The sequence below is a fragment of the Martes martes genome, assembly GCF_963455335.1.
Source record: "Martes martes genome assembly, chromosome: 2".
NCBI lineage: Eukaryota > Metazoa > Chordata > Mammalia > Carnivora > Mustelidae > Martes > Martes martes.
The window spans coordinates 178,297,523-178,315,577 of NC_137889.1; the positions used below are offsets into that span (position 1 = coordinate 178,297,523).

An 18,055-nucleotide genomic window follows, 5' to 3' on the forward strand; every position below is an offset into this window, starting at 1 on the left:
ATAAATATAATTAAAACCACAAGGAGATACCACTACACACTTACTCCAACAGCTGTAATGAAGAAGGCTGACCAAAACACGGTTAGCAGGCAGGTGGAGGGGGAATTCGCAGACTGCGGTATGGAATGTAAAATGGTAAAATCACTTTGGAAACATTTCACTCCTCAAAGTATTCGCTCAAAAGGAAGCACACGTCCAGACAAAGGCTCACACAGGAATGCTCACAGGATTCTGTGTTATGTAATAGCCATAAAAATGTTCAACAACGAAAATATCCTTTAACAGGTGGATAAACAAATTACGGTAAAACTCTGGAACTGAATACTTCTCGACAAGAGAAAGGAATGAACTCTTGCTAATATGCAACACAGATGAACTCAATACCGAAAGCAGCTGCGTCCAAAGAAAAGAAATGGTACATACCGTATGATTCCACTGATATTAAACTCTTGAAAGGTGTGAACGCTCTACAAGTGACAGGAAGCACATCAGGGGTTGGTGGGGGTCAGGCACAGGAGCAGGGATTACAAAAGAATAGGAGGAAACTTCTGGGAGTGATTGCCACGTACACAATCCTGACAGAGGTGACGCTTTCTTGGCTGTCAAAACCTACCAGATTACCCCATGATACACTTTAAATATGTGAGGTTTGCAGTATATCGGTGATATTTCAATACGTGGTTAAATATTCTAATAGTGATAAATGAAGTGGTGACAAGAAGAATATGTAGAGCAAGATTTTCTGCTTCTCAAAGGAGGAAAATGGAGGGTTGAAATTCAGAAGGACCTTAAATCAGTATAGATCTTGGACACGATGCGTTTACATCCCAACAAACCCATCATATACTGAAAACACTGTAAGTCAAAAATGCATTTAATATGCCTCACCGACTGACCATCATAGCTTAACCTACTCTACCTTTAATGCTCAGAACACTTAGACTAGCTTATAGCTGGGCAAACTCATCTAACAGAAAGCCTATTTTTTAATAAAGTGTTGAATACCTCATGTAATTTACTGAATACGGTACTGAAAGTGAAAACCAGAATGGTTGTCCTGGTCAAAGATGGCTGTCAGTGTATCAGCTGTTTCCTTGTGACTGCCTGGGAGCTGTGGGCCTGCCGCTGCCCGATATCAGGAAAGGGTGTCATAATGCATATTGCTAGCCCAGGAAGATCACGTACTGCACATTGCTAGCCCAGGAAAAAATCAAAACTCAAAATGTGTAAAAAAGAAAAAAATCAAAATTCAAAGTATGGTTTCTGCTGAATGCAGGTTCCTTTAGCACCATAGTAAAGTCAAAAAAACCCTAAGTCAAACCATCGTACGTTGGCGATCATGTGTATTATTTAAAGTGCTAGGCTACAAACTGCTACCAGTCCATGACATAAGGAACCTGCACAGGGGGTAAGTCAACGACCTCCCTAAGCACACTGTTAAGTCCAACTGATATTTTTTTTCCATAATCAACATCTCTCAGTGAGAAAAGCGATATATTGATGAACACTGGCATATGCTCCTCATCTAATCCCAAACCTGTAAGAGACAGTCCGCAGACCGCAGACCGGCATGAGTCTACAGACACCTTTCGAGTACCATGGCCTTGGTAACACGCAGATTTTTTTTTTAAACCCTCAAGCCCATCTTCATCTCTACGATGAGAAATCGTAAAAACTGTTCTAAACACCTCAAACAGTCTGATGCTCTTAACAGCGATTAAGCTGGCAAATAGCAGACACCGATGAATGATGGGTCACTGCATGATGCAGAAAGTCTTTTGAAATAAAGCAATATGTGAAAGTAAAATGACATTTTTATTTGTTCAGAATGCCTGTTTTTAAAGTTAACTGCAATTAAAAATGGTTTGTTTTCCAGTGAAGTTAACACCCAAAACTATTAACTTCAGTATTAAAAGTCTATCACAAAAATGGACCTATATTTAATCTTGGCTGACATCGGATAGCTATATACACACTATACAACGACATCCATTCTTTTTATCAAAGCACACCCTCCCGATCAGACACAGAAATGCAGGAGTAACAGTGTTACTTTCATTTTTTCCCACTGGGGCGAAAGCTTTTAATCTCCAGAATCCATAAACTCACTGTTGACGCAAATTTAATTATTTTTTTCTTGTTCATGTCTGAAGAGGAGCTTCTTTCTCTAAGAAATTTTACATTTTACAATCTTTCCTTTGAAATAGAAGAAAGATATGGAATCTCCTGAGTTATATATGCAGCTTATACATTCTTTAAAAGTTATTTTTAAAATATTACAAATTAATCATATATATCCATAATACACATCCTTGCTATTCATATATTCCTTTAAGCAACATTCAAGTAGATTTGTGCTTTGTACGTTTACATTACTTTAGAGTCTATTTTTAGCTTTCAATAAAACTGTGTATCTATAAAGATTTCTCAAATATTTAATAAACGAGGCAAAACAGCCATTATGAAAATATAAGCTGCTATCACAGCTTTTTCATCTCTCATTTTTTATGCATTTCCTGTCAACCATGTCATTTCCTGTTCTTTAGGGAAGCGGATACATTTTTATCTCTGTAATCCCAACACTGCTGCTTTCTCAGCACATCAAAACAGTTAGTATAGCGCAGGTGCTCTCAACACACAGTATTCACTCGGCCGCATCTGGGGTAGCAGTAGAATCTGATAGTGTTGGTATCCACCATTTCCAGTTATTTCAACTGCAGGACCACCTTAAAACACAAAGTCGGGGGGGAAGGGGATCAGATTATTCCAGAATGATGCCCACGTCTGCTTAATGAAATGCTCTGAAATCTCTGAGGGCTAGACAACTGATAACAAGCAAGTACAATGCACAGTAACCGAAGATGCAAGCCTGCCGGGATCCACGGCTCAGACTCAACAAACATTTGTATGAGGCTCTACCACACACACGCTCAGACATTGAGCCCCATCCAGAAGCAAGCCAGGCTACCCGTGTGGCTACGAGGCATGTGGACTAGTCACCACGGCACTAAAATGACTGAGTAACTGCAGAGTACAGACGGAAGCTGAATATACCAGCATTTCACAAAGGTAGAGCTGGGGGGCACCTGGGTTGGTTGAGCCTCTGCCTTCGGCTCAAGTCGTGACATCAAGGACCTGGGTCCTCTAAGTACGGGAGACAAAATATGGCTTGTAGTTACGTCAAAATCAGATAAAACCAATGAGTGACTAAAGATTTTACATATACAAAGGGTTGACTAAATAAAACTGCTGCTGTCAGAAAGAAATAAAAACAGCTCTCTGTATACATGTGTTTCTTTCATGATTGCTCAGCACCAGGCACCCAGGTGGCTCAGTCTGTTAAGTGTCTGCCTTCAGCTCAGGTCATGACCCCCGAGTCCTGGATCAAGTCCTGGATTGGGCTCCCTGCTCAATGGGGAGAATGCTTCTCCCTCTCTCACTTCCCCTGTTGTGTACTCTCTCTCTCTCACTGTCAATAAATAAATAAAATCTTTAAAAAAAAAAAGATTGCTCAGCATCTTCTCTAGTGATCTGCTCCCCAGTGATCAATGTCAGATATTCTAACCAACCTCTCTTGCCCCTGACCAACCTTCTTGGCCATACATTTTTTTTTTTTAATGCAAGACTTGAACTCACAACCCTGGGATCAAGACCTGAGCTGAGCTCAAGTATCAGATGTTTAAGTGGCTGAGCTACCTGGGCACCCTAGTTCTACATTTTTTTTTTAAGATTGATTGATTGATTGATTGATTGATTTTGAGGGACAGAGTGTGAGAGCATGAGCAGGGTGAAGGGCAGAGGGATAGGGAGAAGCAGACTCCCTGCCGAGTGGGGCTTGATCCGAGGACTCCAGGATCATGACCTGACCTGAAGGCAGACACTTAACCAACTGAGCCACTCTCAGGTGCCCAATGCTGATCAATCATGAAAGGAACATCTATGTACAGAGACAGTTATTTATTTTTTTCTGACAGCAGCAGTTTCTACTGCTTAAATATGATTTTTCTCATTAAATAAACACTGAGAATGGTTCCTGTTATTTAGTCAACCCTTTGTATATGTAAAATCTTTAGTCACTCATTAGTTTTACTTGATTTTGTCCTAACTACAAGCCACATTTTGTCTTCCCTACTTAGAAGATTATAAAAGCAATTCTATTTGGGCAGTTAAAACTTTCTAAAAAAGATTTTATTTATTTGACAGAAAGAGAACACAAGCAGGGGGAGCAGAAGAGGGGGAAGCAGACTTCCCACTGAGCAGCGAGCCCGATGCAGGGCTCAATCCCAGGAACCTGGGATCATGACCCGAGCCAAAGGCAGACGCTCAACCAACTGAGCCACGCGGGTATCCCTTACTTGTGCATTGAAATAAGATACTCTTTCCTTTAAAATCATGACTACTCATAATAATCATAAAAACACTTCAGAATCAACTAATTTCACAGCCCCAAGGTAAAAATTTTATTTTAATCATTAATAAGCACCAAGGCAAAAAAAATAAATAAATAAAATAGAGCTGTTAGAACACCACCATTATTCTATCAAAAATAACTACTTGATAAATTATGCTCAAAAGTAAGTAGTTATAATTATAAATTATAATATCTTAAACTAGAGATGCAGAACATATCAACAAGGTATTTTCTCTGCTTAACATATCAGGAATAAAAGAAGTATGAAAAGCCAATTATGAGCTTTTCTTCTATTGTCCGAAGACTATCAATCAAACCTTAAACATTTTAAACACACAACAAAATTAAAACAAATACCTTATTAGCTGCTTCCAAGGAATTTATTAGATTCTGCAGCTCTTCTTTACTCATTTCAACAGAATATGGTTTGACTTCACCATTTTCTTTTATGTCTAGATGAAGGTTTAAAAGCGGCATTTGTAAAGTAGCAATCTTGTCACTAGACAGTGCAAGCTGTTTAAAATGAAGAAAACAGTAATTAATAAGTAGTAAAAAAGACTACATTAAATATGCATCAGAGCTTATTAACAATACATTTTAAGAGAAAAATACTTCTGGGGGCGCCTGGGTGGCTCAGTGGGTTAAAGCCTCTGCCTTCGGCTCAGGTCATGATCTCAGGTCCTGGGATCGAGCCCTGCATCCAGCTCTCTGCCTGCCTCTCTGCCTACTTGTGATCTCTGTCTGTCAAATAAACAAATAAAATCTTTAAAAAAGAAAAAAGAATACTTCTGTTGGCTGTCAAGTACAGGAAAAGGTGGAAGAAATAAAGAAACCCATGCCAAACCAACACGAATATGAAGAACGGACAGAGAAAGGATGTGATAAGAGAGGAAGACAACTAGGGAAAGGACAACCAGGCAAAGTCTGTAGTAGAAGCAGAAATCCAAAGCACAGTTATGGGTGGGAAGGGAAGTACTGAATGGACCCAGTGCATCAGAAAACCGAGAAAGCTTAAAGAAGTGTGGAGATACCAAGAGAATGAAAGTCCATGAACAAAGATAAAACTAAAAACACTGGTAAACCTTGTGCAATGAAGATACTTAATTTAAAATCAGCCAATTTTCTGCTGAACTATTGATAAATATGTTATCAAGATACCATTTTTAATTACAGCCACTCAGCAAGAACACTCAACATTTACTCCACTTCCTATTTTCTGTCTAAAGAGAATCCTAGAGGAAACGAAAGAACCAAATATTTATGATACTAATAATGTTTGAAACAAACACCATAGCTTCATTGGCATATGGCAAAGGGAAAATCAATTTTCCTGGAATCTGAGGTTAAAAAACCACAATACCTGAATCTTCAAAGTGCTACGACTTGAAAAAATTTACTTGTACCTTCACTACTTGTACAATGACTGATAAGGAACTACACTTCCCTAACAAACGTCCTCGGAGTGCACACACTACAGAATCGAATTCTCACATACCTACTTCATTCTCTCTTCAAAAACCAGGACTCATAATATCTGAGTTTTGGAAGTACCAAAGATGGTCTACCTTATAGATAATCCTCCTTCTCAGTGTGTCCAGTAGTTGCTTTCTCAGTCTATGCTTGAATACGACCAATGGTGAACACGCTACCTCAAGAAGTGGTTTAAAAAAATCTTCAGATGCTGACAGCTATAAAAAAGTTCTCCTTAAGCTGAACGTGAACTCATCTTATTGGAAACCATACACCTTAGATCTTAGCCGTTGTCCTAGCCTCTGAAGCCACAGAGCATGTATCAACTCCTCATCTATAGAGATAACTTTTAGTCCTTCAAAGATAACTGTAATTTTTCCACTAAAGTTTCTCTTTTCTGGACACAGGGTCTCAAGTGTTTCAAAAAACCTTCATGTACCACGATTTTAAGCTCCTGTTCATTCTTTTTCGGTTTGGCTCCAATTTGTTTAAGTATCTCTTACTTTGGCAGCCAAAAATAAAAGTATTACTAAATTACATTAACTAAAAAGATTTAATGAATGAAAACAGAATTAGAACGACCCATTGCTTCAAACACTACATTTCTACCAACAGAAGTCTGAATCATTACACTGCTGACTCAGGCCACATTTGGCAAATTAAAACAACTAAATATTTTTCAGACAAATTACTTTTGGCATATCTCTCATATCTTTTACATTAAATTGGTTTTACTTAAATAAAACCAATTTACTTCTACCTAGGTTATCTCTGCTCAGTTTATTTTGCTTCATTTGGTCCATCACTGTAATTTGCTGTAAAATAATTTTAAACTCTGATTGTATTATATTAATATTTAACATATCTCAGATTTGATAAGCATAATATTCATGAAAGAATATTTGTTGAAGAAGTTTGGGCCAAAACCAGAATCACAGAGACCTCCTTCCTGGCTAACACAAATTTACCTGGTTTTGGTTATTCATCCAGCTATGACCCATTTAACTCTGTGATTTGTCCACATTTTTCTCTACTATAACCTCAAAGACAATATGAGGCACTTATCATGCTGAAATGAAGAAAGACAATGTGTTTCAACACTACCTCCTCATCTAGATCTAGGTAACCTATATAGCATGGAAAGTTGGTCTGAAATTGTTCTTTATGAATCCTACTGACCATGAGTCTCTTTTCAAAATGTTTGTCAACTACTCTTTTAATAGCACATTATATACTTTCCCTCTGGAGGCAGAATCACATTTACAGGAAGACTATAAAGTCTAGAAAGTTCTAGCCAAAAACAGATGTTGAATACATACCACTTCATTACTCAAGACATTTAATGATTCACAGCTCTAGTGAATTAAATTTATTACCAATGTAATGTTTTTACATATTATAGGGATGTTTATACTGTATTAAGGTAATGTAAAAATGCAATGTCTTGACAATGTTTTCTTAAAATAATAGAAATTTTAGATGTATATTATGAAAAAGAATAAACATTTCTCTTCAAAAAATAAGGTAAAAAACATCATGCGCATAAACAGATTCTCACCTTTAACTGCCAATCAAAATCCTGTAGCTGTGCAGAAGAAATATCAACTATTTCTTCTAACAGAGCCTGCTTGATTTCATCTTTCCTACTTTTTAAGCATTTCATGACAGCTTGTTGATGAAATGAATTCAACTGATTCAACTGCTGAAATATCTATGAAAATAAAAATAAACATAAAATAAGTGAAAGTGTCTTTTTGTTTAAAATGTAAACACACAGCTCCTCTCCCCTTTCATAAAATCTTTAAAATGAGTTTTAAAAAAAGTATATATGTGTGTGTATATATATGTGTGTATATATATATATTTCTACCTCTGTGAAAAGAATAAGATGAGAATGCATAACTAACAAGAGATTTTAACAAATTTTTGCAAAACAGAAATGAAAAGGACTGACTGATGAAGTAGCATAGAAGCAAAGACCACTAAAGCTGGTATAGATATTTTAATATCAGACAATGTAGCCTTTAAGGCAAAAAGTGTTATGAGAAATAAAGAATGGCCCAAGGGCCATTCAACAGAAAGAACAATCATAAATTTGTGTGCACCTAATAACAAAGCTTCAAAATATATAAAGCAACACAACTTGGTAGAACTAAAAGGAGAAATGGGTAAATCTACCTTCATAATTAGAATGTTAACACATCTCCCAGTAACTGACAAAAAAAGACAAAAAAATCAGTAAAGATAAAAAAACTTAAAAACACTATCTTTTTTAAAACTAATTGACATATAGAACATTGTGTTCAACAACTACATTATACATATTATTTCAAAAGTATACAGAACGTTCACCAAAATGAACCATGATGAGCCATGTAGCGAATCACAACAGATTTCAAAGGACTGCAATCAAATTATTTATGTTTTTTTCACCACAGTGTAATTAAATCGTAACTGATAAAAAATTCCAAATATTTGAAAATTATGCAACATAGTAACACAGTACTATGAAAGAAATAAAAATCAATCTTACATAAACTCTTCCAGAGAATAAGAGAAAAAATACATCCTAATTCATTTTATTAGACCAGAATAAAACCTGACATCCTGACAAGGACATTACAGAAAAGAAAAACTATGGGCCAATATCGCAAAAAAACAGATACAAAAATCCTAAATAAAATACTGGCAAATCAAATTTAGAGATACATAAAAAGATAATACATCATGACCAAGTGGCATTTATTCTGGCAATGCAAGGTTAGTTTAGCATTTAAAAATCCAATGAGAGACACCACATCAACAAAATAAAGGAGAAAAAAAAAACAAATTTAGAGAAAAAGCATTTAAATAAAATTCAATACCTATCAATGGTAACAATCTCAGCAAAGTAGGAGCTGTAGGAAACTTCTTTAATCTGATAGTTGATATCTAGAAAATCATACAACTAACATAATAAATAATAAAATAGTGAATACATTCTCCCTAAGGTCAGGAATAAAACACCTTTTTTTTTTGTTTTTCAACACTGTTTTAAAGGTGTTAGCCAGTGCAATAAGGTAAGGGAAAAAAGATATTAAAATGTAAAGAGGAAAATAACTGTATTTTCTTATACCAAGAAAATTTAAACCAAAAAAATTTTCTTTAATTTTTACCACTTTTTAATGGTATACAAAAAAAAATTTTTTTAAGTTTTATAAGCCATTAAATAATAAAATTTTTAAAAACTGTTAAGCATAGGGTAAAGATATAAAAATTGATGGTGTTTCTATATAATAGCAATAAACAACTGGAGAACAAAATTTAAAAACATCAAAAATATCAATTACTTAGAAATAAATCTAACAAAATATTTGTAAGACCTCTATACTAAAAGTTACGAAATGTTAGAGAAATTGAAGTAATCCAAATAAATGGAATGTTATACCATGTTTATGGATTGGGAGTATTAATATTAAGCTGTAAATTCTTCCCAAAATGATCTAGAGATTCAGTGCAATCCCATGCTATGAACTTAATTATGTCACTCCAAAATTTCTACATTGCAATCCTGACCCTCACTGTGATGATATTTAAAGATGGGGCCTCTGAGAAATAGTTAATTTAATAGGTCATAAGGGTGGGGGTTAGTGATGATAGGATTAGTACCCCTATAAAAAGAGGAGAACATGCTTCTATTCCTCCCCCCACCAATGTGAGAAACAAAACAAGCAGGTAGTCTGCAGCCAGGAAAAGGGCTCTCAACGGGGAATCAAATCAGCGAGCACCTTTATCTTGGACTCACCAGCCTCTAGTATTGCGAGAAATAAATTCGTGTTGTTTAAGCCACCCAGTCTATAATATTTTGGTATGGCAGCCCAGCAGACTTTTTCTTGAAATTGACAAGCTGATTTTAAAATGTACATGAAAATACAGAGAAGCCAGAAGAGCCAAAGCAATCTTGGAGAAACATGAAGTTGAGGTCTTCTACTACCAGACACAAGACTTTATGTAATACAGCTTTAATTCTACAGTAATTAAGACAGTGTAGTACTGAGAAATATACACAAATAAACAAATGGAGCAGAATAAAGAGTCCAGATACAGGGGTGCCTGTATGTGAGAGAGAGAGAGAGTGTGTGTGTGTGTGTGTATGTGTGTGTGTGTATACACATACAGTGACCTGATTTACAACAAAGGTTGCTCAGAAACTCAGAAACTCTACAGGAGCAAGGACAGTCATTTCAATAAACGGATAAACGGTACTGGGCCAATTGGCTATTGATGTGAAAAAATGTGAACTTGACCCTTACTCCACACACAAGTATTAATTCAAAATGCATCAGTAACATAAATGTGAGAGCTTCTACAAGAAAACTAACACACACACCTTCATGACTTTGGCACAAATACTTCTTAAACAGGACCTTAATAGCACTAAGCACCAAAATAAATACTGACAAAGCTGGACTTGATTAAAATTCAGAACTTCTCTTCACAGAAAGACACCATTAAGAGTGAAAAGGCAAGCCACATAATGGGAGAAGATACTTAATTATATCTAACAAAGAACTCCCACCCAGAATATCATCCAAATCAAAATGAACATATATAACTACATTTTTTTAAAAGTAGGCAACCTATACAAACATGCCAAAATAATTTTTGACCAAGGTACAAAAGCAATTCAATGGAAGGATACTCTATGACCTGTAATTTCATGTCAAGATGTCTAGCCAAGAGAAGTTGGCTAATATGTGGATAAGGAGACATGTACAAAATGTCTGTAGAAGTACTATACATTAAAGAGGCAATGATCTAATAGTTCATCAGGAGGGGGCCAGAAAAATAAGTCCTGCTAATTCCTATCATCCAATACTATAAGAGTTAAAATACATGAACCAGACATTGACCAACACTGGTAAGTCTAAAACACAACATTCCATAAAATAATTTCAAAGGGATCCATGTTATCAATTACAAGTTACACGTTTACACGAACAGCTCAAATAATTGTATATATTGCTTACAATGCAAATATTCATACAATATAGAATACAGAACATGTACACCAACTTCACAAGTGGTGATCTCTTGGGCAAGGGTGCCATGCCTAGGTGGTATTTAGGTTTATCTGTAATGCCTTGTTTCTAAAACAAACACACAAACTTGTAAGGCATAAAGATGTTAACTGTTTAATTTTGATAATGGAAGTGTAGGTGTCAGTTATGTAACTTTTAGTTTTTTTCTACATGATTTAAACGTTGTCACAATTTTAAAAACACAAACAACCAAAACTATTTTTAAAAAAAAGTACTTCCACAATCAGATTTGCCTACTCACAATCATAAGGTTTCTTGTTGTAATGTAATATATAATTACTGGTGGCACCTGGGGATCTTTCAGTTTAAGTACCTGCCTTCAGCTCTGGTCATGATCCCAGGGTCCTGGGATTCAGCCAAATCAAGCTACCTGCTCAACCAGCAGTCTGCTTCTCCCTCTCCCTCTACCCTTTTCCTCCTCCACCCCCACCCCACTCCTGATCTCTCATGTTCTCTCTCTTGCTCAAATAAATGAATAAAAATTTTTTTAAATGTATAAATATATACTGACTGATGATGGCTCTTATCTAATATAGTGCCTTAAAGACCAGTTTAGAAAAACCTGAAAATTATTATTTATTATAAGGTATAGAAAATTGGAGTGAAGTTACCTCTTCATCAGATAAATTTTTACCAACTACAGCTTTGAAAAATTTGGTAATATCTTCTAGAACATTCTTCCATTCTGTTGAATCCCAAAAACTGTGATAATCTTGATGGAGAGGATAAGCTCGGCCACAAATACCATCAATTATTTTGTGAAGAAGCTAGAGAGAAAAGGAAATAAATGAATTACTAGTAAATTTATAAAAAAGATTTATCTTCCTTGTAGGAAACAAATATAGTTGGGACAAGCTCATGTTATCTGCAAAGCAGCTTGAGGTTGAAATATAACTATTTTTAACATTATCTTAATTAAAAATTAAGGCTCCAATAAAAATCACAGACTTTCTATAATTTTGTCCACCTTCGGAAGCTAAAATAATTTCATAGATACACTGTTATTTCCCCAATATTAATGAAAGAAGATGGCGAATATAAAGGTTTCAGCTTGGTATTAGACATTGTACTTATACCAATAATCTAAAAAAAGTATGACTTTCAGTCTGAAGTTTTTTTTAGCATAGATCAATAAACATCATTTCCCTTTACCTCCAATTTTTACAGCATTCATACTCACTTCTTTTGGTCTATTCCAAGACAGTGGTCAGTACCTTTCTTTTTCTTTTTTACATTCCTTTATCTCTACACTACCATAGCATTAGCAATGGAAATCCTAACATATATATAACTGAACATAGTTATTAACACTGAATTTCGGAATAGAACTGTCTAGTTTGAATCCTAGTTCCACCACTTAACTAGTTTGATCAAGTTATTTACATGTTCTGTGCCTGTTTCTTCATGTATAAAATGAGAATATTACCTACCCCCATAATGTTGTAAGGATTAAATGAGTACATGCAAATCAGTCGGCACATTCCTGGTGTGTATAAAACACTTAAACATTTTGCCAGCCATTGTCATATTTCTTATTATTATTATCACTATTACCACCACCACTACTACTACTGGTATCATGTTCCATGTCTTTAACATACATTAACTGAGCACCTACTATGCCAGCACTATTCTAGATAAATGACTGATATGGTTTTCTTTCCCAGGGGATATTTGTGTCTTATAAAAGAGTATCTGAACCCAAATAATTTGGAAATAAATTTAAGCAACAAGTCTTTTAATTCTTTTCCCCTGAACCACATTCTACTCCATTTTAAGCAATAACTCTTTCTCTATAACACCACACATATCAGAATAGAAATGAGAAACTGGTAACCCACTTCTGAGTGATGGCTAATGCACTATATGAGCAGGTTTTTTAAATACCATAAATCAATGAACATTCTTAATTTGAAATTCAGTCAAAATTCTCTACACATACCCCGTGTTAGTCCAAACTGCTCCCAGGCTAAAGCAAAACCCAGAACTCTAACTAAAAAATAAAAGTGCTATCTTTTTGGAATACAAATGTTTTTTTTTTATTCATTCATTCATTCATTTATATATGTTTGTATTCATATATACAAATATGTAATGAGCACTTTATTCAATTGTTAGACAAGTCAATAGAGATACAAAGCAAGAACAGCCATTAATAACTATCATTTATGGAGCCCTGAGTACCAAGCACTGTGCTCATCCTTACAACCCCATGAGGTAAGTATTGTCATTTTACAAATGAGAAACTGCGGATAAACAAAAGTAAGGTTCTACCATATCAGAGTTTTAGTCCATTAGATAAAGGCAAACATACAAATACATAAATGCAATTTAGAATGATTGGAGGTATATTATAAGTTTATAGAGGCTACAAAGAAGCAGAGAGAGGAAACACGGAAAGGGTTGTTTTAAAACGATGAGTCTTAAATGGAAGAGAAGGCCATTTCTAGTCCCAAGCAACAGCATATGCATAAAATGGAAGTGTAAAATCACTTGTTCAATTTGAAAAAAGACAGGATACAAGGCTGGAGAGGTGAGTGGAAGCCAAATCATAAAGGGCCCTATTTATAGTGTCCAGGCTCTTTAATTATTTCCACAGGAAAGCAACCTATTCACGTATTTGCCTTCTTTTTCCAAAAATTTGCAAGTTAGGAAAGAAAGATGGTGAGACCAAAGGCCCCCTGCCTTCAGTTTATTAGGAAGAAATCAGGGGTCCCTAAATAATTGAGGACACTCAAAATGGAGGGAGTACAGAGGTGAAAGAGACACGAAAAGGAGACAGAACCAACCAAGGATGATACTCAGAATTTTAGGTTGAGTGGCTGGGTGAATGGTGGTGTCCCAAACCAAAAATGAAGCTACAACCAGAGGGAGAGTATTGGGGGGGTGGGGCGGGGGACAAGGAGTTCATCCCAGAACACACTGAATTTGAGATATGTGGGGTGTGTCTCAGCAGAAGCCTGACATTCAGGGAAGAGATCTTTGGCTGGATACAGAGATCTAGGTGTCATCAACCTACATGGTGGGAAAGGTTATGGACCTTATCTAAGAAGTAGGTAGAATGAAGACAGGGGCAGAAGGCTAATACAAAGGCTCACAGTCAACAGATCTGAACACATGTTCTACCCTTGCCACTTATTAGTTTGACAATCTCGGGCACATTACTCCAACTCTCTGCTGACATTTCAGTTTCTGTACTCATAAAAACACAGAAGAGGGTTAAGACAGGGTTTTTTGGATCCTGATAAGAATTAAATGTATTCCCTTCTATCTCCCCCACACTTTCCCACTGTAAATGGAATAGAGGAAAAAAGAAGACCTAGGGGCGCCTGGGTGGCTCAGTCCATTATGGAGCTGCCTTCGGCTCACGTCATGATCCCAGGGTCTTAGGATCGAGCCCCACATCAGGCTCCCTGCTCAGCGGAGAGCCTGCTTCTCCCTCTCCTTCTGCCTGCTGTTCTGCCTACCTGTACTCTCTATCTTTGTGTCAAATAAATAAAACCTTAAAAAAAAAAAAAGAAAAAGACCTACACGTGGGGCTTATAAAAGCTGCCTACCACATACCCCTCTATCACATTACGTAGGCAAAGCCCTCACGCCCACCCTTTGCCCATTGTGAATGGAACAGAATTGGGACTTACTCAGTGGTGCCTATCACTGACACAGAAGACCATCCCACCAAAGCTTGGAACCCAGGTAAATGCCCCCATGGTTAAGCAGATTTTAGCATGCATTAATTCCTTCTCTCCGTAAACACTGATCAAGAACCCACCTTGAGCCAAACAGAACTCTCAAGTACTCAGGATATAAAACGAAAAGTAACTACCCTGAAGGAGTTCAGAATGAGACCAGAGAGGCAAGCCAACCAGTCAAGAAGTTGTGTGATGAGACCTGAATTGCTGTGGGACAGAGGAGAAGGAGCGAACATATTTATGTATTAATTACAGCAGAATGAATTAGTAGGCTGACTTCTCAGAACAAACAGAACCACAGCTCCCAGAGCTAATGCTGAAGCTCAATTTTGCATATATTGCTTTCTTTTAGGACAGGCAGATTTCCTTCAGGTCTTTCCTTCTTTTCCAGGGGGAAAAACCCAGTTCTCAGTCAGATTTTCCTCTTAGAGAAACCACTGGGTTTTCTCTTCCTTTCACCATTCAGTCACAATCCTTGTTAGGCATAACTACTGTCTCTACATTTGATTTTTCAAACTCAGTACTGCCAGTGCCTTTGGTATTGAGGCTAAACACAAAAGCTAAACACAAAAGTATGGCATACACAAAGACTTGAGCCACCTGACCTGCTCACCTGTCCAGTCTTAGTCTCCCTGCTCTGCTCACTCCAAATTTCAGCCTCTAAAAAAATTACAGCAGGTCCTAAAACCTGTGGAGGCTGGTTTCCTTCCCCTAGACTTGTAGTTGCTATTCCTCTGCCTAGAACACTCTCCTTCTAGCCTGTCTGGTTCCTACTCATCCCTCAGAACTCCACCTAGAAATTTAGATGTTCCTTTTCTGCAAAGCTTCTCCCTGCCCTCTCAAATCTGGAGTACTACTTGCCCCACAAGCTCACTGCTGGTTAATTCAGTTTGGTTTCCTTATTAGATAGCAAGCTCCACAGGGGCACAGGCTGTATCTCATTCACCATTTCACCTTACACCAACCACATGGGCACTCAGCACAAGGCAGACTTCAGTGCAAAGCTGGCCCGACCAATGAACAAGGCTGTTTCTCCCAGATCCTCACAGTGAGGTTCCTTCTCAGGCTCAGGGTGTCAGTGTCAATGTCACCTCTTGAGGGAAAGGCTACCTTATACCACGTTACCTAAAGTAAGATAGCCCAGTTATTGGTGGCACTTACCAATTTTTTTTTTCTGTCGCCCTCAAGGGGGCCGGGTATGCTTCCCTAGGTCACCAGCGTGTCCCCAGCACCTAGCACTGTGCCTGGTGCACAGGGAGCGTGAAGGTGTGTAGTGTATGAATGAATAAATAGGCTCCACGTTGTAAGATTTCAAATACTACGGTGGTGACTTCGCTCCCCAGCCCAGAGTCACAGAGTCGCGGGCCGCGCTTGGGAGCTGACCAGTCGTCCCCATCCGGGTCAAGCATGGCCCGCTGCAAGTCAGGTCGAAAAGCCCCTCGAGGGGCAGCGGAGGTGGCGCTAAAAGACTCGGCCTCCTCAGCTCTCCAGGGGAAGCAGGGGGCCGGACACCCGACATCACGCCCATTACCGGATCCCTGCCCTGGGCAAGCCTGGGTGAGCCCTGCGAAGACTTCGCGAACAGACCGGGCCGGACCTGCAGGCCAGGCCATCCCAGAGCTTCGCCTGCCTCACCGCCTGCACTCTCCTCACCTGCGGGCCCAGCTCGGCTGGAAGCTTCTGCAGCTGCCACAAGGGCGTCCCCTCTTCCGGCTCCATCCCAGTACGGAGCAGAAACCTCGGTCACATGACACGGCCCGGTCGCGCCTTAGAGCGACAGCCCACCCACGTGACTCTCTCGGGTGGGCGGGGCTGGGCGTGGAGACGCTGGAGCACTTGTGCGCATGCGCAGAGGCACAGCCACCGCTTTCCCTGTAACTGAGGAAAATCCCTTTTCTCCCCGGAGTAACTTTACTGAACACCGTTGTTACGTGGAAGGCAAATTTGCAGATCCTCAGAGCAGTTTGCAACTTTGTTCAGAGTTTTATAGAACTTTCCCTGCACTGCGTTGAAAGTCAACTAATAAAAGTAATAAAAGTAACCGTGTTTTGAGCTCAGGGCCATTGTCCCTGAGTTTTGGCATACGTCTCCTACTAAAGTATTCTGGTTTGGAAGGTTAAGTAAGGGTTTACCTGTGTGCAATATTCTTCATATAGATTATTTTAAGAAGAAGGTACTGTTCTCGTGCCCATTTCCAAATAACAAACACGGTCAGAGAAGTCAGGAGGATTGTCAGATTTAGCAAATAAAAAGATGGGAGTGCCCAGTTAAATCCGAAATTTCAGATAAACAACAAACAATATTTTCTTATATGTGTGCCCTAAATATTGCACGAGGCATAATTATACCTTGTTTATTCCTTGTTTATCTGTAAGTCAAACTCAACTGAGCATTCTGTATTTTATGTCAACCCTTGAAGTCACAAGAGCTAAGAGGCACAGTCTAAAGTTAAACAAAGCCAGACTCGACAGCCACACTGCTAACACTGAACTAGCAAAAAAAGCCAAACAGCTCTTCTGTGATTTCTCTGCTCATTATAGCTCTTACTTTGATCAGGTGCTGGAGAATCTAGTGGGATAAGACAGTTCTACTATCCAAAAGTGCACAATAGGTAGGAGAAACAGAAATTACAGTCTAATATAAATTTAATAATAAAAGTGGTGAAAACTGAGGAAGCATCCCACAGAGGAGAAAGTAATTGTGTGGACTTTGCAAAGAAATACTATTTATTAATGACATCCTCCAATGTTTAGCTCAAATACCCTTTCTCTACTCTGTTCCCCGTCTCTTGGAGGTGAAAGCAATTTCTTCCAACTCTGAATTTTCATGACTGTCCCTCACTTAAAATATTTACCACTTTCTAGTTCTTAATAAAGATAGTTACTTAACAACAATCACTGCCTCAACTAAAGCATAGTTATCTTAAGATACTTTGTGCATAGGAGCTTCTCAAGTAATAGTTAAAACATGGAATCCGGAAACTTCCTAACTAATCTATGTCTATTAGTAAGACTACTGGAGGTAGAGTCTGTCTCTAAGAAAAAGGTAGATTTTGTATATTGTAAAAAATGGGGTAAAGATATTTATTGAGCATCTACTATATGCCAAACTGTTTATATATTTTATCTTATTGATCCTCCATATAACCTTGTGTTGTGGGTGTTACCCCAACTTTTCAAGATGAAGAAACAAATTTGGTGAAGCAGTATTGACTTTGTCCAAGGTCATATAGGTGTTAGTTGCAAAGTCACTGTGCTGAGTCTGTGTTTCACTGGCCCTAATGAGGAAAGGAAGGCATTCTGAGGTGGTATGACTTCCTAAGGTCATAAAACAGGTTACTAAATAAAGCAGGGCCCAAAATTTAGTCAGAGGATACAGAATTGGGTCCTGATTTCTCTCTC

At 37.8% G+C, this 18,055-nt stretch overlaps 1 protein-coding gene across 2 annotated transcripts; it reads right to left on the minus strand.

Moving 5' to 3' along the window:
* Window positions 1-1,797: 1,797 nt before the first annotated feature.
* COMMD8 (COMM domain containing 8) lies at window positions 1,798-16,417 on the minus strand (the record flags this gene model as incomplete). 2 transcript variants are annotated; one of them, XM_080797585.1, is made up of 5 exons in its annotated part: window positions 16,308-16,417; window positions 11,574-11,729; window positions 7,440-7,592; window positions 4,769-4,924; window positions 1,798-2,726 (listed from the first exon to the last, which is right to left on the minus strand). In XM_080797585.1, exons 1-5 carry the CDS (start codon window positions 16,371-16,373, stop codon window positions 2,706-2,708), a joined length of 552 nt encoding a protein of 183 aa, XP_080653711.1. In that variant the 5' UTR covers window positions 16,374-16,417. The 2 variants fall into 2 exon arrangements, with proteins under 2 accessions (XP_080653711.1, XP_080653710.1); XM_080797584.1 differs by lacking the exon at window positions 1,798-2,726 and having other exon boundaries at window positions 4,739-4,924; window positions 16,308-16,378.
* Between the last annotated feature and the right edge of the window lie 1,638 nt (window positions 16,418-18,055).